We start from the raw sequence: 24,843 nt of genomic DNA, 5'->3' as shown, positions 1-24,843 counted from the left end.
ATCTCTCTCTCTCTCTCTCTCTCTCTCTCTCTCTCTCTGTCTCTGTCTCTCTCTGTCTCTCTCTGTCTCTCTGTTTCTGCTTCTGTCTCACACTCTCTCTTGGATTCAGTTCAGTGACGTTTAAAGGGCACAACCATATAGGGTGTGCACAATAAAAGTGTCACCTGCCATCATAAACTTTTGACATGTTTCTTTTGGAATGGGTACTCTGTGCACTTTTATGATCAATATCTTAGCATAACAGTGCTTAGATTAGTGGTGGATTCCCAAGGGAAGGCTGTAGCTTTCCCAACCAGTGGAAGCATGGCAAAGTTTGAGGGTCATGGCATTGTGTCCTTTATTATCAGTGCAACCACCACTCCAATCATCTTCAGGCTCCTAAAACTATGGGATGGTGCTAACAGACTTCCATGTCCTGGTCAGAAGCAGGATTTTGTTGTTATTGTTGTTTGGGTGTTAAAGCAGGCCTTAAAGCTGCAAGAAGAAGAGACTGTGAGATATTTGACATTTAACAAAGGCAGCTGGGATGAGTGAGATATCGACTGGCACATTCATTAAATGTCATCACTTTTGTCTCTCGTCAACATCCAGTGCTTAAGTTATCCTAAATTAATTATGCAGCAACTTGATTTATTCTTTACATCCCTCTCTGTGCTCATTCCTGCTTACCTTGGCCACAAGAGCCTCATAACTCTTCTTCCCCCCCTCCTCCCCCAGTTGCCATAGGAGTATGGAATCAGAAGATCATAGATTTTGAGCTGGAAAGGTCACACAGCTAGTAAGTGTCTGAGGCAGGATTTGAACATAGATTTTCCTGAATGCACTACACCATGTTGACGATCATAGGATCTTAGAGCTGGAAGAAGTCTTAAAAAGCATTTAGTCCAATCCCCTCATTTTACAGCAGAAGTAGTGGCCTACCATGCGTTTGTGAGAGGAGGAGAGTGGTGTTCAGGAATGAGATTAGCCTATATTGTCATAGAATTTGGGGGTTAAAAAGAATCTTCATAATTATTCACTCATTTGATCCTCTAAATCACCCTGTGATGCAAGTGGCACAAGTATAATTACCTCCCATTTTATGGAGGAGGAAACTAAGGCTATGAGAGTTGAATGATCTGTCCAAGGTTATCCAACTAGGAAGTGCGAGAGCTAGGACTCAGTATCAGATCTTCTGAGTCTAACTTCAGGATGATTTTTATGGTGCCTTGCTGCTCCTCAGGAAGAGAGATGTCAAAGTCAGGACACCTACATTAAGTGACTAGGAAATGTAACTTGAACTCCTGCTGAATCTGGCTCAGATCATGCTTTATGCCTGGGCACTGTTCTTGGTGCTGGATGTAGGACTGGGAGACTCCCTTTTTCCAGGGCATTTCAGCAATGGTTTGTGGGAGACAAAGAGCAGCAGATACGAGTTTAGTGGGATGGGCATTCATCTAGACAAGAGGGCCCCTTGATAATTCCTAAGGCTTTGAAGCAGCCGTGCAAATTAGCCTAGATTCATAGCCCCAAATGTAGAAGTGAGAAAATAGAACAGAAGGAAATCAGACTCTGGACAAGTGAGAATTTGAAGATCCATTTTGTGGATTAATACTGGCAAATGTTTCATCTCATTCTCTTTCCCCTGGCAGTTGGCTACACATTAAGGCCATTTCCCTTCACCATTAGCTGGTACAATTTCACTATTGGTCTAAAATAAATATAATTAAGAATTCAACACTTGGAGGAACTGCAATTTCATTAGTGTAGCTCTACCCTCCATTATATGCATTGTAAGTCTTCCATTCCTTGGTAAGCTGGTCTTCATGAATAGTTATGGTAAAAAAAAAAGATTTCATCATTTTGTAGCCAATCTTGGGTGATGAACCCTTCTGAGTTTATCTGACCTGGTCAGCAAACATAGAGTCCAGATTTGGGCCCATTCAAGAAGGCTTTCTAGCTTGTTAGCATCCAACTCTAGCTTATTCCCCACCAGCATAATCTTTGAGAACTCAGAATAACCTCCATGCTACAATGTAGTGTCAGAGTAATTCTTTAGCAAAAGAATTAAACTGGAATTTAATTTATGTCAATACTTCAATGGACCTTTGAATTTAATGGTCTGGGGATCCTTCCATGGGTACAGATCCATCCATGTCTTCTCAACCTGTGTTATTCTTGACTATGTCTTTCCACTAACCTAATTTTCATTAGGTTTGGGTTAGTCATGTACTGCACAGAGCATTGGGACTTGGACTCAGAAAGACTTGAGTTAAAAGTCCTGTCCTACAAACTTAACTATTTGTGTGACACAAGGCAAGTCTCTTTGGTTCATTTGGTCTGTTCAGGTGTAAAATGAGAATAATAATAGTACATATTTCACAGAATTATTGAAAAGATCAAATGAGAAAATGTGTAAAGTGCTTTGTAAAACTTAAAAATGATACAGTTATCTAATTATTATTAATTCTCCACAGAAGGCCTTTCTCCTAAAAAAACCAACAAAACCCACAACAACATATCTTTTTGAGAAATAGGGCAGTGATTGTATTGTGTCCCTGTTATCCTATTCAAGCTACCTGACCCCCCAATTCCTTGTGTGTGCATGCGTGTGTGTGTGTGTGTGTGTGTGTGTGTGTGTAATGGGTGTCATTGATCATTCCCTTCATAACAATGATGTGCTAAAGCCTGTTTACAACCTTTGTGCATCTTTCCACTACTCTTTGGATCACATATAACTTATATTCTTCTGAGGGTGTGGTGTTCCCATGATTCATAGTCAGAAGAACATGTCAGTCTAGTGAGAAACCAGTGATTGTATCAGTGTGGTTGATCCTATCAGGAGATGACTGGTATTAAAAACTGATCAATTCACAAGCATTTGTTAAGCACCTACCCTGTGTTAGGAGCTGTCCTAGGTGCTGAGGACACAAAGCAATGTATGAGCTTTTCCCAGAATGAACAAATAGTTTGGGATCATTGAGAAAACTTGGCTCCTGGATAACGAATTTTGGCCTCAAGACCATCTAAGAAATTAATATTCTACAAAAGATAATTTACATAATGCTTGTTACTTTTCAAAATACGCACCCTCAAACATAAACATACATTTAAACCCTTCACAATCTGGCTCCAACTCACCTTTGCTGCTTTGTTACACATCACTACTATTCACATACTCTATAATCCAAATAAGCTGGCCTTCTTCCTATTCTTTACACATGACCCACTCCCCCCCATCTCCTGTCTTTGTGACTTTATATTAGTTGTCCCTATGCCTGTAATCCATTCCCTCCTCACCTTCATATCTTAGAATGTTTAATTTCCTTCAAAGGAAAGGCAACTAGGGGGTGCAGGACAGAGTGCTGGTCCTGGAGTCATGAAGACCTCAGTCCAAATCTGGCTTAGAATACTTATTGTCTGTGTGATCCTGGTCAAGTCACTTAACCTTTCTGCCTCAGTTTCTTTAACTGTAAAATGAGGATAGCAATAGCATCTAACTCATAGGGTCATTGTAAGGATCAAATGAGTTTGTATTTGTAAATATTTGTAAAAAGTACTTAGCACCGTGTCTGAAGCATAACAGGCAGTTAGTTAATGAATGCTTATTGATTGATTGGTTGATGTCCTCTCCTTTTTAAAACATTTTTTACCTCAAGCCTGAATTATCCTCATTTTACAAGTGAGGAAACTGAAACATAGGCTGATGTACATGGCTGGGTAAGAGGTTAGGTAGGATTAGACCCCACATCCTTAGGCTCCACGCTGAACTTTGTGGTAGTGCGTAGTATTAAATATTTGGACATTATCTTCTTTTTCTTCTTAGTAGTAGTAGCAGTAATAATAATAATGAAAATCTATAAAGCACTTTAAAGTTTGCAGAATGCTTCATAAATGTTAGCTCATTTGATTCTCACAAAAACCCTGTTGGGATAGGTACTAATATTATTCCCATTTTACAGGTAAGAAAGGCTGAGTGAGAGTTAGATGACCCTATGGGTTACATAGCTATTCTTATGCTATTGTCCACATTATTGCTGTTCTATAGATCTATAATTTACAATTCTTTCAACAGAGGAAGGAATAGTTCTGGGTATAGGTGGTGGTACAGAGGCCAATCTCAGCACACGATTGATTGCATTAGTGGGTCCAATCCTTAGAAAGACCTGTTCATGTCCCTGTGAGTGTTAAAGGAGGGCATGAGTCCCTAGGAGAGGGGCATCATGGTTACAAGATGCTGGCAGTGGAGCTTGATGAAGAGGCCCATCTTTGGTGGAGTACTGTAAGGCACTGGGATGGCAGTCTCCAGGCTGTTATTGAGAGAAGGCACACTCCCTGTGGATATTAGCAAACTAGAACAAAGCCCAGGTGGTTTACTCATGTGATGGCTCTGTTCCCTTCCATCAGTATGCAATGTAATGTAATTGAAAGTAAGGAAAGCTTAAATATGTCATCTCCAATATTTGTATGCCTTGTCCCTGTAGCACTAGCAGCTCTAATAAGTAGAGTTCCAAGGCCTATCCCAATTCTACCTGGCTTTTATAGCCCCCCAGGGACTGCCTCTTAAACCAATCTAGGAGAATTGCAGAGGTTTATTTTGTGTTCCAGAGGAAGTTGACTAAAAGCCTCAGTGCCAGGGAGAGAGATGTATGATGGTCCCACCCCACAAGCTGCAGAACTGGAAAAGAATAGCAGTGAGGGTCTGGGGTCCACTGGGGATGGAAGTTGGCACACACAGCATGGCCATATACCACTGCCACCTCCACAGAGGACAGAGAGGTGGGGCTGGGTAACTTCCATGAGGAAAATAAAGAATCTCTCTGCATACCATGTTTGACCCATCTAGAAAAGGAACATTTTTTGTAATTTACATGCCCAGTGAGGAGGTGACTTGGTGCATGAAACTGCAACTAGTTCCCTTCTTTCATCTCAGAGCCCATTTTAACTGTTCTGTATCACTGTTGGTGATTTCCCTGGAGATGTGAAAGGTGGTGGTACAAAAGGAAGATAGCCCTTCAAACTCTGCTTACCAAATTCTTCGCGTGCTTAGCAATTCAAATTTCTAGAAATAGTTCTGATAACTTTTCCCTCTGAAGGTCACAAGATTTCTCATCCCCAATTCTTTAGACCTAAAGGGATCTCACTAACCTGGGCTTTTCACAGCATCTAAGAAGACGCCATAGAAGGAGAAATTGCACATTGTCTCAGGAAAGCCTCAGGCTGCCTGCCCACGTATGTGCGTCTATGTGCTTGGTGCATATATAGATAATCCTTGATATGTCACCAGACTTTCCAAGCCCATGAGAAAAAAAGGAGCCACCTCAGGGAAAAGAGTCACAGCCCTCCCAGGTACTAATTTACTGTGAATTAGTCATCTCCAACTTGAGATAGCTGTGGGAGATTTTTGATGGGAAGCCAAGAACTGAAAAGAAAATAAGTAAGGTATGGCAAGAAAAGACAGCCAGAGGTATCATTTGTGTGTCCTTCTGAGGTTGTTGGCTATTCTTGGCCACAGCCCTCCACCAACATCATTCCCTTGGACCATTCCTCAAGCTGGACTTTTCTCTAAACTCCAATAACACAAATATATTAGATTGTTAAATAGCCTTTCTATGTGTCTAACAATTCCTTCCCTGTCCCTTCTTCTTCCTTAGTCCTTAGCACACTATATGCTGATAATTCTTAAGTCTACCTATCCTGCCCTAATCTCTGTGCTGACCTCCAACCTCATAATCTCCAATTGCCTATTGGATGTCTGGAACTAGATGTCTGATAGACATCTTAAATTCAACATGTCTAAAATGGAACTCATTATATTTCCTCTTTTCCCCATCTCCAAATAGGGACTATTGCTGTTAAAGGCACCACCATCCTCCCAGTTCCTCAGGCTTACAACTGAGGTGTCATCCTCAACTCCTCATTATTTTATACCTCCCCATGTATGATATGTTGTAAGGCCTGCCAATTTTACCTTTGCAACATCTCTCAAACACACCTCCTTCTCTCTTCTAATATATTCATCACTCTGGTGCAGAACTTCATAATCTCATTCTTGGACTAAATTTAAGTAGTCTTCTGGTGGGTCTGCCTACTTCAAATCTCTCCCCACTTCAATATACTTTCTATTCAGTTACCAAAGTGATTTTCCTAAAGTGCAGATCTGACCATATCACCCACCCACTCGATAAACTCCAGTGACTCCAGGATCAAATACAAAATACTCTATTTTGCATTCAAAGTCCTTCTAACCTAATCACCTCCTTCCTTTAAAATCTTCTTATGCCTCATCCCCTTCTATGTACTCTTTGACCTAGTGACACTGGCCTTCTGGCTGTTTGACCAACAAGACAGTCCATCTCTTGTCTCTGGGCATTTTCTCTGGCTATCCCCTATGTCTGGAATCCTCTCCTTCCTCATCAGTCCCAACTAAAATCCCATCTTCTATAGGAAGCCTTCCCCAACCCTTCTTAATTCTAGTGTCTTCATTCTGTTAAAACTCTAAACAACCAGGACCTAACCAACCTTTGAGCCTTTCCACCTCCCCTCTCCCATACTCTATAGCTCAATCATTCTGGTTTTCCAGTTCTTCCTCAAATGTTTCATTCTATTTCCTTCTCTAGGCATTTACACTGAGTCCCTGCTTATGCTTAGAACACTTTCCATCTTCATCTCTACCACTGAGAATCTCATTTCCTTCATAACTCAGCTCAAGTGCCACTTTCTACATGAAGAATTGGTGGCCATTGAGTCATTTCAGTCATGTCTGACTTTTCATGACTCCTTTGGTGACTTTATTAGCAAAGATATTGGAGTGGTTTGCCATTTCTGAGGCAGAGTTAAGTGACTTGTCCAGGGTCATACAGGTAGTAAGTGTCTGAGGTTGGATTTGAACTCAGGTCTTCCTGACTTCAGACCCAGCACTCTAAGTATTGTGTCACCTTTCTACCCACAAGAAGAATTACCTGCTTCTTATGGGATATAGTGCCCTCCCTCCCAAAATTACTTCATATTTACTTTATATACATTTATTTTTGTATGTGTTATATTTTCTAAGAGAATGTAAGCTCTTCAAGGGCAGCAGGAATGGTTGAATTTTTTGTCTTTGCAACCCCAGTGCCTGGCACACTGTAGGCACTTAATAATGCTTGTTGATTGATTGGAAAGAGATATCAGAGAATAGTTTGTTGTTGGAAGACACAGGCAGAGAGGGTAGCGTGGTAGAGTAGGAAATTCATTGATGTAGAATTGAGATGACTGATTCAAATCCTGGCTCTTCTCTCTACTAAGTCATTTCCCCATTTGGGGTCTCAATTTTCTCATCCATAAAATGGAAGAGTTGGACCAGAGGATCTCTATTTACCTTCCAGATAGAAAACTTTCTAATTAATTCACTCCATTCATTCATTCAACAAACATTTATTAAATGCTCACAATGTGCAAGGCTCTGAGCTAGGCATTTTAATGGGTTAGCTTTTGATGGTATGTGAATAGGCTTGAACTTCTAGTTGTTTTATTTCTCAATAATGGTGAAGGCTTGCATCAAACCATCAACACCTGTTTGTTCCTATGTGGCACTCATTTTCGAGATGACTGAGATCAGGGGGTACAAATTGTACCTGTGGATGTTTTAGCCATAAAGGACAACTGATGCACTAAATTGCCATGGGACTCCCAACTGGTACTGAGAAACCAATCAACCTTGATAGGGTAGAACACATAAGGAAGTGTGGTTTAGTGGAATGGAAAGATATCTTGATCTGGTGCGGAAAGCACATTAGAGTAGGAGCAAGAACAACAGATTTCTAGTCCTGGTTTAGTCATTCCCTAGCTGTATGATCTTGGGTAAGTCTCTTATGCTCCATTAAACACAGTTTAATTATCTACAAAATGGGGATGATAAATTACATAATAACACATGGACAAAAATCACCCAGGATTAGGAATAGATGGGTTACAATCTAAAATGGTGGGAAGGAGTACACTCCCACTACTGATGAGATTATGCATCAGCTAAAGGACAATACTTCATCAGGCTGTTGTGTAGATCAAAGAGCTAACACATGTAGAGTATTGTTACATTTACAAAGATGTGTTACTGTTCAATTGAGAAGTATGAATATTTCGTCAGGAAATTACTGGTATTTAAAAATATATATTCAGTTAAAGTAGAAGCACATTTCATTGTCTTTTGTCTCTTTGATCTTCTTCGACGATGGGTCTATGATGTCTGTGATGTTCCATCTCCTACCTCCAGGACTTTGCATGGGCTGTCCTCCACGTGTGAAATATTCTCTCTCCTAATCTCTGCCTCTTGAAATCCAAAGCTCCCTTAATTTCTCAGTTTAAATGTAACCTTCTGTAAGAAGTTGTTCCTGATTTCTCCAGCTATTATCATCCCTCCTCTCCTACTCCAGAAATTATTTATATACATGTTAATTTTGCCTATCTATGCACATGTTTCTATCCCATCATCCCCCTCAGTAGAATGTTAGTTCCTTGAAGATAGTCTTCATTTCCTATTTTGTATGCCCTGATCCTGGCATAGTGCCTTGAACATAATAGTTGCTTATTGGATATCTAATGATTGGATTTATTTCAAGATATACGAGGGGGAGGGGTATTGAATGTGTGTCCATGCAGCTGTGCATACCTGTGGTGATTCATCAGTCTGTGTGTATGGGACCACCACTAAAGTCCTACAGTAACATCTTTTGTAGATGTGGAGGTATTAAAGATTATACCAGTAGAACCCAGTCCCTGACACAGGTCCTATTAAACTAAAAAGGCTCCCAGTATGGCTGTAGTAACAGAGTGCCTGCTGTCCAAGCACTAGTCTAAGTGAAGAGAGGCTAATGGTCAGGCTTTGATCCACAGGGGATGAATTTTCACTAGCCTTCAATACTGTGTGGCTGCTCGTCCTACTTCTCCAGTGGCTATGGAGTGATAGAGAAAGGGGCAGAGGAAGATGGAGTTAAGAGCAGTAGTTTCTATACAGTCTGCTAACATTACTATAACCACTGGTGCTTTGCCAGCACCATTTTGATGCAATGATTGAGTTGACATATTCCTAGAGAAACTGAACTACCCCTCAAATCATAAAAGAGTCCCAGGAAGGCTTCCAGTGGACTGAGTGGGTTCTCTATTGAGGATATAATGGAAAATGTGGTTGAGAATGAATGGGTTGCTGTCTATTTCCACTGTGGGAATATTGATGAGATCACAGATCTATTTAAGCACTGAAAGCAGGGGAGTTTTCTGTAGTGAATCTATAGGTAGATCAAATTGGAGCCCCTTAAGTTATTGATTTTGTTGATCAGGATCATTATCTACTAGGTTTACTTTAAACTTGGAACACCTTCATCATGATTAATATGATTTTACCAGGAGGAGTTTTTTTATTCTGATTAGATTTTGGAAATCAGCCATTCATTCACTCCTGGTGTCTTCTGGTCCATAAAGTTTATGCTGTCTTCATCAGGTTTTTGGCCCAAACTTCACTGAATTCTCTGCTGGGAGGATCTGTGACTTTCTTAAATAGGTTCTATCATTAAGAAGTTTCTTCACATCAGTGGTTCTCAAATTTTTTTGTCTCAGGACCCCTCTGCAATCTTAAATCTTAAAAATTATTGAGGACCTCCCTGAAAGGTTTTTGCTTATGTGGGTTTGTCATATTAGAAATCAAAACATCTTAGCATTATTATGAAAATAGTTTTGATCTCTGGACTTAAGGACCTCCTGAAAGGGACTGGGGATGTCCCTGGTCTATACTTTGAGAACTGCTGCTTCAGACAATGAGGGTAATTTATTTAGTTCAATTTCTTCACTGTCTTAATATAATTTGAATATAGATGTAACTAAATGCATGTTACCTTCAATTCTACACATAGTATACTTAAAGCTAAATTACTTAAAAGCTGGATATGAGTGGAAAGAAGTTTGAGCCCTGTTAGTTTCTCCTCCTCTCTACTCTTCCTTATTCCTCTAACCATAGGTTCCCACCTCCTGGGGGTGCTGGAATGATCCAGGGGGACAGTAGTAGCCTCAAATTCAATTGGGGGCATTGAATAAAAATAGGGGTTGTGGAAGCATAAGAAAAGAAGAGAAGATAACATTTTGAAGAACTGTATCTGTTGTATCTGTTGTATAACAGAGTTAAAGTCATAGTGATTACATTATTTTCCAAATAAACTCACAAAATGCAAGTTATGACCCAATCAGTGATCAAATTGGCCAACAGGTCTTACCAAGCAAGTGTTGGCAAGCTAGAGTGTACCGAATTGTAGGGAGGTCTAGCATTCTTCGGCAGGAATATGTGCGTGTGATGATTTGTTTATAATATGATACTATAGGGTTGCATGACACAATATTACATCATCAAAATTTCAATGCTCAAATTGATAATAAATTATTAAATTTAAGATGCATAATATAAAAAATTATACTTTTTAAAAAATGATGCAAATAAAAAAAAACGTTAAAGGGTTAAAGAAAGCAGATTTCCAGGGTGGGGCATTGAGTAATTTTGGCGGTGGGCCAAATAAGTTTGGGAACCTCTGTACCAGACTGTCATTGATTTCTATATTGCCTCTGGAAGCTTTCTTTAAGAGATAAAATAAAATCTTCTTTCTTGGAAAATATTACATCTTACAGGTGCAGAGCACATGAGTCTTTTCCTCAGTGGGGTGGTTGGCATCTGGAGGGGCCTGCTTGTTGAGCTGAACAGCTGAGGAAACAGCAGGGTCCTACCCAGTGGAAGTGTTCCTGTGAGCTATACTTTACAATACATAGGTGAGTCTGAGAGTTGTGGCATGCACAGGTGTTAGCGGGCCAAAAATAGGAGAAAAAAAATACCCTTGTGCATATGGTCTGAGTAGTAACTTCTGTGAAATAAAGATTAAAAATAGCAAGATTTCCCTTGTCTTGTGTGTGGGCTTGTCCACCTACTAACTCTGAAACCTTGATATGTAAAATGGTCAGAAAAAAACAGACTTAATTAAACTGAAACTCTCAGTGGTGATGGAGGTGGAAAAACCCAAAGAAAGGATTGATGATGCATTTTGTAAATGTTCATGTAATTAATTAATGATGGAGGGATTGGGAGGGGAGGAGGAAGGAAGAGAGGCATCTTCAGCATAAAGGCTCAGCCCTTTAGTTTGGACAAAAGAACAGGGCTCTCAGTTTGGTTCTCCAACCCTTCCTCAGAGCTGTTCTCAGCCTGCTTATTTTGATTTCTACAAGTTCACAGGAAGGAAGGTGGAGGATAGGCATTACTTAATCCACTAACAAATGAAGAACTTGGCAAAGACTGAAATATTTCATCCAAAGACACCAAACTCAACTCCTTTTGTAAAAGGTCTGAGGCTGGAACCAGCAATTGTCACCTGCCTGCAAGATAAAAGGAACATTAGGTATTATTGCCAATAGGAGTTGTGTTTTCCAGGAATGTTGGGTTCGGGTCCATTGGTCTCATGTGACCAAGGGACCTCATCTCTGCCTGGTATAGATATTATTGAGCAACATGTAATGCCTGATGTTGGTTATTTGTGAGTTCATCTGACTTTATGGTTTACAGCCTGGAGGTAGAGAACTAACTTAAGTCAACTGGTCTCATGACTTTGGTTATAGCAGCAATATTTCCTCAGTTACCCAGCCACAGACTCATCTCCTTGTTATGGCTATTAACCATGGGTTACCTACAGTGGGGAATTTTGATTTGCTGGTGCACAGCCCTTTCCCCACCTTCCCCACTCCTCGCTAGTCCAGGGGGCAGGGTGAGGTTTGGGCTTATCTATATCTAATTTTCTTCAGCTAAATAATTCTTAATTCACCTACCTCAGACACAGTGACTTTTAAGGTCCCCCAAATGCTCCAATGTCCTTTTTTTTGGCCCACATACTTTCTGGTATGGTCTTAGGAATGTATGATACTTCCCAAAGGGATTCCAAAAGAGAAACTTGTTATTTTGGTTTAAAACAAGGGTTTACTTTATTGATTTACTGCTCTAGTAGCATGTAACATGTATAAAGAGTGAGACACAAGGTTGGTGAATGGGTTTTATGTATTTGACCTTCCCCTGGCAGACAGAGGGCATCTCTAGCTTAGCCCTGCTAAGTCCTAAGTACGTTGGTTTTCCAAGTTTTGCGATAGTGAGTTCTGATCTGGCATGGAAATTCCTCTCTAGCATATTCACTAATACCATTTAGATAGAGGATGAGCCCCTGGCCCTGACCGGTGGGCTCCAAATTCATCACTAACTCAGACTTGACATGATTGTGGGTACAGAAGATTATCAGCTTTTCCCTTGAATCTGACCTAAAGTAGATAGATAGTTAAAGAAAACCCATTTATTAACATGGAAACAAACAACACAAAAGTACTTAGCAATTTACAGAACTAAAGTTGAAGATAAAAAGTGTCTCCAAAGTCCATAGTTTGACAAAGCAGATTAGCTGACTTGACAGCAATAGTAAATATGGGTCCCATGGCAAGATGAACAGAGGGCGGTACCCCAGATCCCAAAACTTACTATTTGGAAATTTGTCTTTTATCTGGGTTTCCTTTTGGCCCATTTAAATGTTTTCAGCAGCTGTTTGGTATCTCATGGAAATTTGAAAACTATATATTACTGCGAATCATTCCCGAACATATGTTATATATGCCTTTCTTTCTTTATAATTAGGGGTATTTTGAGAACAAAGCTCCCGTTTGCAAACAAATGTCACCATTAGCTGCTGGGATCCAGGAAACACTCGGCATGTTTGGCTTCAGCAAAACTCTTCTCTAAGAAAACATTTCTGCTTTCTTGAAGAGGCAACTTATTTCAATTCATGCAAAAAAGCAAACTCAGGGGGTGGCCCCGCCCTTATACAAACCTCACAATTCCCTCAGATTTGATTACAATTTCAAAATGTGAACACGTTGAATACGAATCTTGATTTTATAAATACCAGCCAGTCAAGGATTTGGGTGAGCCAAGGCCAACCCAATACCGGCTATAGAAGAGTGGTCCCATTGGTAGGGAACTCTAAAAATTGAAGGACTAGCCCATCTCAGATTCCTTCTTCTTCAGGGGTGGGGTGAACTTGGTGGAGGCTCAGAATTTCGAAGCTTCACCACCTCCACAGAAAACACTACTATCCTAGACTTTATTTGACAAACCTTGGGGCACTCTGCCCTTTACTCCTTCTTTCTTTGCCCCTCATTATTTTTCTGCACTGCATATCCACAAAAGTGAAAACCACCACAACAACGACAACACAACAGCAACAACAACAAAAAACCCAACAAATAAACAAATGAAAAAGTCACCTTGGGAGACAGAAAAGACTAAGACAAATCTGACCACACAAGAAATTTCTCAGCCTTGACCTACGGCAGGAACATTTAAGACTCTGGAGTGAGTGACTGGCAGCTGCTGCAGGATAACACCCCGCACTTGGACTGTTGAACAAGGGCAAAAATAACATCGCTTAGTCCCATTGGTGTTCCACGCCATGCATCTCACGGTGTTGGAGGAGGCTTTGGAGATGGGCAGGAACCCTGGCTGTCAAAGCTTGCAGCTCGGCCCTGCCACTGGAAGAGAAACAAGAAGGTCTTCTTATTATGCCAGGAAGGCTGGAGGCAGGTCACTGTCAAGGGATTTGTTTTTTTTTTTAATATATGCCCAGCAGTTATTGGGCCCTCATGCACTGAATTCACCTTTCCCAGCTTTTATAAGCTTTCCTGAATTTTGCTGCAGGCCATGCAGAGAAGTAAAGGAAACAGCTTTACTGTTCCATTTTCAGACACCTGATTTTAAAAAAAAAAAGACTTACAGCAAAAGTAATTAAAGCTCTCTTATTGTTTGTGTGTACATGTGTTTTAATGAGGTCCTGTGCCTGCGCCATTCCTGAGTGTCTCAGTCATTTTTCAAGCTGAAAATCGGATTATGCAGGTGACCAAAAAGGCAGCCTGTGATGTGTTTCCTTACCGTTAGGAATACACAATCATGAATTATTAGCAATTTGTCTAGGAGCTGTTAGTCCAGTGTAAGAACTAATACTGCTCTGCTCTGGGGTCTGACTACACTTCTGCCTTATTCTTCATTTACATTGCCTTGGGTAGTTACATCTAACCCAGGACAGGAAGCAAAAAGAGATAGGAAGAGATTCCTGACTGGAGATTGTTCAGTTTTCTGCCCCTTCCCCAGTCTCTTTAGGAACTAATCCCCATTCCCTACCTCCCACAAGCTTTTTCCCCTGTGTATCTCTATCCACCACCCTCCCCATCATTTCTTCAACACACACACACACACACACACACACACACACACACACACACACACATGCACGCACACACACGGCTGACTCATCTCTGCAGAGCACGATGATGGTTGTAATGAGTTGAGGGGTGGGAATGAAAATGGATGGATTTTAGTTTCTACACGATTCAAGCATTCCTTTAAACTAAAAATCAACTCACAGATGCAGTAGTGTCTAACTGTCAAGGATCTAACTGAATGACTTAATCCTGATCTGCTTGGGAGCCCTTATAATTCCAAAGTGACTCTTGTCTGAGCCCTACTCATAAGCTCATAGACTTGGAACTGAAAAGATCCTTAAGGGCCATCTAGTCCAAATTTCTCACTTAACAGATAGGAAACTGAGGTCCACGGAAGTTAAGCGATTTGCCGGAGGTCACATGAGTATTGAGTAGCAGAATCAATATTCGAACCCAGGTCCTCTGACTTTAAATCTTCTACTCTCTCCACAGTACTCCAATGTCTCTTTCCTAAACTTTGGTATCTCTTCTTTTCCCTGCAGTGCCCTGATTATCCCAACTTGGCTTAACCTTTTTGATACGTACAGCAAGAAAGTGGAAATGATGGCAGATTCAAGAATTATAGGCTATCTCTTTAAGCAAAATTCCCTAGGGATGAAATCTAGAGAGGCTGGAATCTCCTAGGGAGATAGAAGCTTCTCACGGTGATGGGTCCTTAGTAACCCATGTGTCCATTCTCTTCTCTTCACCTGGAGACAATAAGTGGTTTGCTCTGAACAGTGTCATCTCCAAATACCAGGGCCAAGCTTCTTAAGGCGTGCACTACTTATCTCTGAGCAAAACTGACAGATGAACTCACCCATGGGATGGATGACAAGCCCCTAAATTAAGACCCCAGATCCCAAAGCCACTGAGACTATTGATTTTCCCCTTTGTCCAGGGAAGAGCAGGATTGTGGACTCAATGACCTTGTCATGCAAAGCTCAGGGTTTTGCAGTTCTCTGGGTATTACGAGGACAATCCAGCACAAAGCTCTTGGGTGATAATGAGGTACTGGGTAGACAGTCAGTGATGACGATTAATTCTACAACTTGAGAGCACAAAGCTGTAAGACCAAGTGGATTAGTATGAAGTGGGACACCATCAACTTTGTGACCATGATGACTTCTCCATAATATCAATTCTTTCAGTTCTCATTTCCAGATTCTAAATCTTACAAAGTGTTACTGTTGAATAATTATATACTCAGGGGATTTTGGAGCTGGAAGGGTCTGGAAAAGGGGGTTATGTGGTTGAAGTCCTTCATCTGACAGATGAGGAAACTGAGTCTTGGCAAAGATAAGCTCACGAAGCTAGGTAGTGACAGAGCCAGGACTACAACCCGGGTTTCCTGACTCCCAAACCGATACTCCTTCCGCTCCATCACCATCTCTGCTCGAGGCCACCCTGGGCCAAGAAGGCAGAAAGTAACCAAGCCTTGTTGGGCCCACCCCGGTGGTACTTACTCCTAACTCCAGTAGACAGTCTCTGCTTGCAGCATCCACATGAATGAAATCACAATCGAGGGTTTCCCTGGTGAAATATTTTAGATAAATAAATCGTCTGGTTGCTGAGGGCTCCATGTGCCCATTGTGAAATCTGACTCACGTGCTTCACCAAGAGGTAAAATAGGTTTGACTCTCTTACCCCTCTCACTTAAAACACATTTCAAGATGTCTAATGTTTTCTTTTGCTCTGTTTTTTTTTTTTTCCTGTAACAGCCTTTAATGTTGGTGAAAGGTATAATGAAATTACTGTTTTCTCCCTAGGTAAGCAATGCTACTTAAACCACTGTTTGATTGATAGACCAGGCAAGACGGAGGGGAATTGAAACAGCCATAGGGGTACCTTCCATACTGTTAAAGAGAAGTCACATTGGGTTTAATTGTCCAGCTAGGGCTAATGGGGATGGACAGACAATTCCCTTGCTGTTCCCTATTTATTGTTTTTTCAAACAAAGGTTCAACAAAGAAAGGATCGAGATTTCCTGGACAATGGCAAGGTCAATGATTGGATCAGGGAGGATGCTCCTGGAGGTTCAGAGATGAAGAAGCAGCCCCCAGCATGCACTGAAGTGATTGTCCAGGACTATGGCAATTTGAGCAGGGGGCCTTTTGTTGGCCTGAAATGGGTCAGACTCCAACAGGGACAACCATCTCTGGCTGATGATCTGATCTTGGTCTTCCCTGAGGAGGTCATTGAGTTGATCTAGGCACTTGCTGTTGTGGCTGAGATATGTTAGGGCTGGAAACAGGGGAGGAAGGATATGGTAACAGTGGTGGCCACAGCAGCAGCAGCGGCTGCTTTGGGAGAAGGGAGGAATCGCTGTGATTTAATTAATTTTTATTCATGAAAAATTCTCAGCAGGGAAAAATGTCCTTTTCAGATAATTTGTTCCCCTCAACATTATTTTATGTTCAAAACAGGCCAGTGGGGATGGTGCCCTCTGTTCTCATTAGGAAAAAAAAATAATCACAGCATTCTAAGCTCCTCTAAGAAAGGTGAAACATAAATAGAGAATGCTTCTTAGATACTATCTCATTTATCTTCCCACGAACTAGGGAATAAAGATCTTCCTCTGCATCTTACAAATGGAGAAGCAGGAGACAAGAGAAACTAACACTCTTGTAAAATGCCCAGTAAGTCAGGAGGGAGGGAGAGAGGAGCCAGACCCAGGGGTCTAGGCTCTCAGGCTCTCATCTTTTTTGGATGACTCCAAAGGTGTTGGAGGTGAGAATCAACAGCAAAGGGCTTTGGACTGCAGAAACACAGGGGAATTATTACTACCAAACTGACGTTTTAGGTGTTTATTATTTTTTTTTTTTAACAAAGATCCTTCAACCACCAGGTTCGGAAGTGTGGGTAGGAATTTTATGCAAATGAATACCAGTGAAATCCTCTTTGCTGAGAAGTATGACATTTTTCAGCTTTTTTTTTTTTTTTTTTGAGCCAGAGGAATCATTATCAATCGTAAAGAAATATGGAACAGCTCCTGGGGGTGGGAGGTTGGGAGAGGTGTCTTGGAAGCTGAATGTAAGAGGACAAAGAAAAAATGAAAACTCATAAGACAGGAATCAATTTATTCGTCTTTCTTTCCCCTAAACTGTTACTTTCCTTTTATTGTCTCATAAAATATTCATTTTCAAGGTCTTGGGTCCACTTCATAATTTTTCTTCTTTTTTTTTTCCCTTTTCTTTCTTTCTTTCTTTCTTTTTTTTCAGTGTAAATTCCTGCATTCAAGTTCTCAAAGAAATACAACTTAAACTCAATTATCTGGTTTAATTACTTTTCATTCATCATGAAGGGAAGAGCCTCTGGGGTCAAATCTCTCCACTGTAGCACTACCAAACTCTGACCTCTCCAAAAGTCATTGTTCTTGAATGTACCATGAACAACCCTACCCCAGCAACAGGAATACAGAAGGGTTGGAATTCATAGAGTAGCTACTCACAGGCTGATTTTAGCATCCTAGGGATACCAGTTATCAGAATCATAGCTGTTTGGATCTGTAAGATACCTTAAAGGGTTTATTAGTACCCCACATTTGAGGGCTCAGGAGGCCCAGAGAGGTTCAGCAATTTGTCTAAACTCACAGAGCTCTTTAGTGGCAAAACAAAGAAGAGGGGCCCACGGCTCCTGGAGAGGGTATTCCTAAACCATTCCGGATATACAGGTACCTGCTCTGTTTTTAATTATCTCCAGAGTGGTGGAAGGGCTGGGGAATCCACAATCTCTCTCAATCACCTCATTTGATGCTTAAGTGAGAGATTTTGAAAGGGAGAGTCTCACACACCTTACTGAGAGAGTGTAGCACCTACAGAAAGATGGAAAGAGGAACGGAGATGTGTTTGTGGGATGAGAGTCTTCCCTGCAGGGAGGGGACTCGGGACGGTGGAAGGACTGCTCTGGAAAAGACTCACAACATGGATATGGGGACATCAGGCAAACCCAAGTCACCAGAATGAGAAATATTTTGTTCTTCCTGCCTCATTCCCTCTTGGAAAACCCAAAAGGCAATCAAGATCAGGCAAACTTTACAAAGAGAGAGAGAATCGATTAGTTCCCCAGCTGCCTTCCCTATCTTCCCTGTTTATTTTCAAACCCACAAGCCCTCTTTCACACTTTCTCAGTGCGAGCTACTACCCTCCTGATCCCAGCAAGCAGTATGCAACAAAAAAGCAGTTCTCTCTCCATTCCTCAGTCAGCACTGCTTCCGTTGAACTGAGCGGAGTGGGAAAACAGCCTTAGGGCTTAGGGGAAAGTGCTGTGAGATGGGAGGATTAAACTTTCAGGCCTTTCTTGTTCTTCTCTTCTTTTTTATTGGGTTGGGGGTGTGGAATGAAGGGGGTTGATGGAGTGACAGATCCTATGTATTTATCCAGCGTATCACCAGGTCTGAATGAAATCTAACCAACATGAGGAAAGACAAAGTCTTTATGAATCTGGGAGAATCCCAGAACCTCAAAACTGGAAAGGACCTCAGAGGTCATCTAGTGCCGCCCCTACCAAACAACATCCCTGACAAGAGGCCATCCATCCTTTGCTTGAAACGAGGAGGACTAGCTTCCACCACATTTCTGTTGTCGGCTTTGACGCCTTGTGGAATTGGGAGGTTTCAGACTCTCCCCGTGAACAAAGAAGAAGGGGATAGACATTCCTGAAAAGGTATCGAAGAGTTTTAGGGATTGGTGGAGGGAGGATTGTCTGAGAGGTATCTAGTTTAACCCAGTTAATTTCTCAGGTGGGGAAAATTCAAGCTTAAGAGACTTGACCAAAGTCATGGAATGAGCTAGTGGCAGAGCCAGCATGAAAGCTCAGGACTCTTGCTTTTCAGGATCTAGTGTCTCCCCACTCCCCCCCGAGTATGAGATACCTCACTCACTCACTGTTATTAGAACCTGGTCCTAAGGCCTTGGCCTGAGGGCTAAAATCCACAAGGGAAGCTTCATTTGGGATGCTGCTTATTGATGTCCCTTTCTCTCCCTGGTGACTGTTAGAAACAAAAAGGTTCTGTAAAGGGAGTTTTTCATGATCCCCAAAGCTGTAGAACTGCCAAAAGACTAAATTAAGCCCAGGGACCTTCTTTCTCTGTGGGGTGGGAATTTCCCATCTGGGATTTAGCTTCTCATTCTTCAAGTCTTGTAGCTTTTCTCTCCCTCTGTTATTCTGCCTCCTTTAGAGATATAGCTCACAGCATCGAGTTGTGCAGGAGGGGTGTGTGTGTGTGTGTGTGTGTGTGTGTGTGTGTGTGTGTGTGTGTTGATAGAGTTTTGTCTTCTTTTGAGGGGAACAAAACATGCCCCCTTTATCCTAAGCACAATGTGAAGGCAAGGTGAGCATTGACCATTACTGAAAAACCATTGGATCTCTCCCAACACTTCGGGAATAGGCATAGGAACAGAACCCCTCTTCCAAACCATCCAGGGCCTCTGCTCTGGAGAAAAATCATGCCTTCAAGTGTCTCTCCTCTTAATGTCAGTCCTATCTTAAGTGAGACCGTGAGACCCAGGGGAAATTTCTGAAGTCACGTCAATGATTAATATACCAGAATTATTGGATTTAGAACGAGAAGGAGTCTTCAAGATCATCTAGTCCAATCCCCTTATGTTACAGATAAGGAAACTGAGGCCTGGAGAGATGAAGTGACCTAAGGTCATACAGGCAGCAAATAGCAGGGCTGGGATTCAAACTCCAATCCTGTAACTTCAAGCTTAGTGTTTTCTCTTCACCTCACTACAACATTACAGGCTCATATGTATTTTTCTGCTGTGAAAATGTTAGTTGCTTTCCATATCTACCCCCCTCTACTCTATGACTTTTTTTTAGGTGACTTTTCACCTTCATCTCAAGGAAGCATATCATTTATTTGTTCTCTGCATTTTAAGCCATAAAGACAAAACAATTGAAACCAAACCAAAAAGAAAATGGGGGGAAGGGGGACCACACACCTCAACACATGGCCCTCCACTACATCTCTTCCCAGGAAATGTCTCGAACCTAAAGAAAAGCTGATTGCCATTCTCTAGCCAAGTGAGCCATGCATAACCCGTGCAATCTAAGGATCAAGAGGGGCCTCACCCACCTCTTTGAAGGATTTCTTTACCTCCACCAAGGAATGCCAATGTGCAATGGGTTTCCGTGGATAGGCCAACATCTCATTCCAGTGGTCTCTCCCCAGGCCTTCAGCGCTGATTCCCACCCGGCAGACTCCAATAATCTCATTGTGACCCACTCTGAGAAGGAGAGAAAAGATAGAGGATGGGTGACCGACCTCATGTGCTTTCTTTGAAGTTGAGGCCTAGGGCTCCTATACCCTTGAATAGAAATCTGAATCATGTATTTATGATAACCCTTTCCACATCATGGGGGTTAGGGAGTGCAGCATGTGATCTGAAAAATCCACATAAAATTTCTTGACCCTTCTTCATACCAGAGAAGTCTATTTTTTTTCTTTTATGGGGTGTTTACAGTATTTTATTGTAAAATTTGGTTTAAGTATTTGGTCATAGGCTCTATGGCCTCAGTTGGACTTTGTGTACCATATTCAGGTTTCTACAAACCCTTCCCCCCCACATTCCCATTTAATTTCTTATGCTGACCCTGGATATGTTGAAACCTCCAATGGGAAAAGTTGAAATGTGGAAGGGATAACTATATGTTCTTCTACTTTGTCAGTATTGCTTGGTTGTTTCAGAGGAGACTTCAAAAAATCTAGTAAATCGAACTCCCGTGAATATTTTCTCCTTGCTCATTCCATGCCTCACTGGGTTTTTATAGTGTGACTCGTAGCCCACTTCTAGGGTGTCCCAGGGATAGAAAGGTGTGTGCAACAAACCTGATAGCTAAAGTGTTTTATTCACAAAACAGTACATCAACAAATATTTAGTGATAAACTGTTGCATGCAATGATATGTACTAAATTACTTAGAATGAAGTTTTCCCTCCTGGTTTCTTGTTTTTCTTCAACTTGAGTGATGAGTTTCTTGAATTCCTAGCATGTGTTCAGCATTCATTATAATGGGTGTTATAGAGGGACTATAAAATTTAGTTCTCAGTCCTGAAAAGAACAATCGTAGAAAGCTTCTTGGAGAAGATTCATCAACAAACATTTAAGCATCTACCATGTACTAGACACTATGTTAAGTGCTGAAGATATGAAGAAAGGCAAAAAAATGAAGGGAGTTGAATTAGCCATTAAAGGTGGTAGGGCAGTGGATAGAGCACTGGGCTTGGAGTCAGGAAGACTCATCTTCCTGAGTTCAAATCTGGCTTCAGATACTTACTAGTGGCATGACCCTGGGCAAGTCACTTAGCCCAGTTTGCCTCACTTTCCTTTTACTACACCTTACCTCTCTCCTTCCTATACCTTACTTTCCTCTTACTTCATCTTACTACAACATTACAGGGTCATACTTATTCCTCTTCAATAAAATGAGCTGGAGAAGGAAATGGCAAACCACTGAAGGATCTTTGTTTTCTTAAAACCTCAAATGGGGTCATGGAAAGTTGGACATGATTGAAAACGACTGATCAACAGCAACAAGGAAAGAGGAAGAGGAAGTAGACATAAGGAATGGGCAAACAGTACAGAACTGAGGGCATGGTGAGTATAGACACGCCTGATTGGAGCAGAGGGTTCCTATTAAGAAGTGCAGGAAAATACAGTTAAGGAAGTAAAATGGGTCCAGATGATAGAGGATTTTAAAACCAGGCAGAGAAATGCTTGATGCAATAAGAAATAGGCATCTATTGAAGGTTTTTTTTTTTTAATTTTCTTTTTTTGCCTTTTTGGAGGGCAATTAGGGTTAAGTAACTTGCCCAAGGTTACACGGCTAGTGTTTTTGTGTGGGTGTTAAGTGTCTGAGGCCGGAACCGAACTCGGGTCCTCCTGACTCCGGGGCTGGCGCTTTGCTCACTGCGCCACCTAGCCACCCCATCTTTTGAATATTTTTAAGTTGGGTGGTAGTGGTGGGCGAAATGAAGGAAGAGGTATTTTAGGAAGATTAGATTGAAGCAGTGAACAGTGTATAGGACAGATCAGGACATGGGAGCAGGGAGAGCACTCAGATATATGTTATAATGATCCAGCCACAGGGAGACAAAAGGTATGGCTATGTGGTGGCAGTGGGAATGGACAGTAAGGGGTGAGTCAGGAAGTTATCTAAAAGGGAAACAAAATTGGACTTGAAGAAAAGGTTAAATACAGGCAGTAAAGGAGAAGATGCTGTGGTTTCCAACCTAAGAAATGAAAAGAATGAGGGGGTCACTCATGGAAATGATATAGTGGGAAGAGAAACTTGACTTTTCTCTCTCAGAAACATCACCACGTCTCAGATTGCTTTTGGTTGGTTATTGTCTTTTGTTCTGAAGAAGGACCAAAATGACATTACCATGTTGGGGTTAAGGTACAGCATGTCTGACTGTGTTTGATCAGATCAATATGGTCTTGGGAGGCTCTGCCACAGGTCGGGCACAAATAGTCCATGTAAACATTTGGAGTGGAACATTCGGAGTGCTATGTCCATGAATGTCCAGCTCTGGGCTTCAGGAAAATAAAGGTGCCAAAACATAAGCCTGGGAAGCTCTGAGCTGGGTTAGTACTTTCACCTTTTATAGTCTCTGTAGGTCAGGGGTTCTTCATCTAGGTTCTGTGAACTTAAAAAAGAATTATAAATATATTTCAACATATTTTATTTTTTTTTCGGTAATCAACCACATGTATTTTATTTTATTTATTTAAAAATGTCATTCTGGAAAGGTATCCATAGGCTTCCCCAGACTTCCATGACACCAAAGGACAAAAGCCAATGCCCATGGATCTCATGCCTACCTATCGTAATCCATAACGGAGATGAGTAGGCTGACTTGGTCCATGTTCTCTGGTGGAATGTCAAAGATAATGGCCTCATTGTAGATCGGATTAAGTGTATTCTTCTTTATGGTGGTTTTCTTCTTCTTCAGCCTCCGCCCATCACACAGCAGGGATACTTTGACATAGGGATCTGTGATGACAGTGGGAGTGGGATGGGGTGTTGGGGGAAGGAGGGAAGGATAGGGAAGGGAAAGAAACTTGTTAAGCAGGTGTTCCTGAACAGAGAAGGAATCTGTACACAAGACCTACTGTGACTTGTCAGATGGTATCAGTGGGTTGGTAAAAATAATAACACCACCTTGTATTCAGCCAGAACACCTGCCTCAAAGGAGCATTCAGTGCTTAATACACATGGTCTCTTTCGTTCCCTGGCATCCTTGGGAGATAACTTAATGGGCTTCTACTAATGGGAAAACAGACCCAAGAGCAGTCAAGCAACTTGTCCGTGGATATACAGGGGAGAAACCGGGAGTCCTTAATTGTTGGCCCCATGCTTGGCTGACTGGAGGCCCACTGCCTCAGGCTCAGAAAGGTGGTGAGGCTGAACAAAGCCAGTTTATTTCTTTTACCTGTTTGGATTCCTGTTCTCTGGGGGTTTTGCCAGGACCATTAACCAAAGGAGTTTAGATTAGGGAGTAAAAATAGAACCCATTTAAATCCAAGAAGTGGAAATAAATGTGTCAGAATGAAATGAACAGAGACCAGCAGGACTCTGCTTCTGTCTTCCCTGGCTGACAGAAAGATTATGGGGTCCATTGTCCCCAACAATCACATTTTCACTTGGCCTGTAAAAGGGGAGTGGAGGCACAGCTCTTGAAATTTATTCCCAACTGGCTAAGGGGCAGTGGGGAAGCCAGGAGGAAATGTCCAAGGTCTCTCTGGGAATCAGGGAGAGAGAAGATGAGGGTGGTGTATTCCATAGGGCTGTCTTGCATATACTAGGTAGAGTGAAGAGGTTGACTTCTGCCTTCACAATCACCCTTGCCTCCAGGCTCACTGAGTGGTCAGATGGGTACTTTCTACCAATCTTTCCTTGTTGTTGCTTCTCTTACCCCCACTCCTTTTCTTCTTCCCAACAGGGATGCTTCAGTGTCATCTTTCTAGCCTGAAATTTTCCATGTATCCAAGTGAACCGACAACCATTGTCCCTCCTAACACAGGTGTCTCAGGCCCCACCATAATTGTTATTTATGTTCTGCAGCTGAAGGAACAGGAGGGAAGCTCACAGGTAATAATAGCTTTTGAGTATATGATGTTCTGAGACGCCCTCTTGCCTGGGAGCCAGGGCACACTTTGTCTCAAAGCAGGCACAGGCCAGAACAGCTGGCCCGCACTAGACCTGAGATTCATGCTTCTGACTAAACATAGATGTGTGGCAGGGTTAGAAATCTCTTAAGATCATTCTAGTGGGATACTGGGCTCACATCACCAGCAGGGAACCGAAAGAAGCCAGGAGGTAGAAACTATAATTCAAGAGCAGAAATTTAAAGTCTAGAAGGCTCTTACACAAACTTTTAAATGAGTCAGAAACTAAGCAATGGGACAGAATATATATATTTAAAAATATTATTCTGCAAAAGAGTTCATAGACTTCACCAGACTTCCAAAGGGGGCCACAACACACACAAAAAAACAAGAGCCATTGCTAGGGCTCATACCCACCCATCGTAATCCACAACAGACATGAGCAAGCA

The 24,843-nt window shown here is 41.7% G+C and overlaps 1 protein-coding gene across 1 annotated transcript in view; it reads right to left on the bottom strand.

The window, feature by feature from the left end:
* Positions 1-11,591: 11,591 nt before the first annotated feature.
* The window catches only part of SYT6 (synaptotagmin 6), a 62,554-nt gene continuing 49,302 nt past the window's right edge, over positions 11,592-24,843 (bottom strand). Inside the window, exons 4-6 of the mRNA XM_069090305.1 lie at positions 23,108-23,279; positions 20,360-20,510; positions 11,592-13,551 (exon numbers count right to left, since the gene is read on the bottom strand). Coding sequence (XP_068946406.1) covers positions 13,480-13,551; positions 20,360-20,510; positions 23,108-23,279 — 395 coding nt within the window. The 3' untranslated portion in view covers positions 11,592-13,479. The remainder of the gene's footprint in view (positions 13,552-20,359; positions 20,511-23,107; positions 23,280-24,843) is intronic.

The sequence above is a fragment of the Petaurus breviceps genome, unplaced genomic scaffold (assembly GCF_028583685.1).
Source record: "Petaurus breviceps papuanus isolate PSGF00001 unplaced genomic scaffold, PetGlider_PUasm1.0 186, whole genome shotgun sequence".
In the NCBI taxonomy this organism is placed as follows: Eukaryota; Metazoa; Chordata; class Mammalia; order Diprotodontia; family Petauridae; genus Petaurus; species Petaurus breviceps.
Note: the sequence above shows the minus strand (reverse complement) of the source record. Positions and strands in the feature narration are given on the sequence as shown.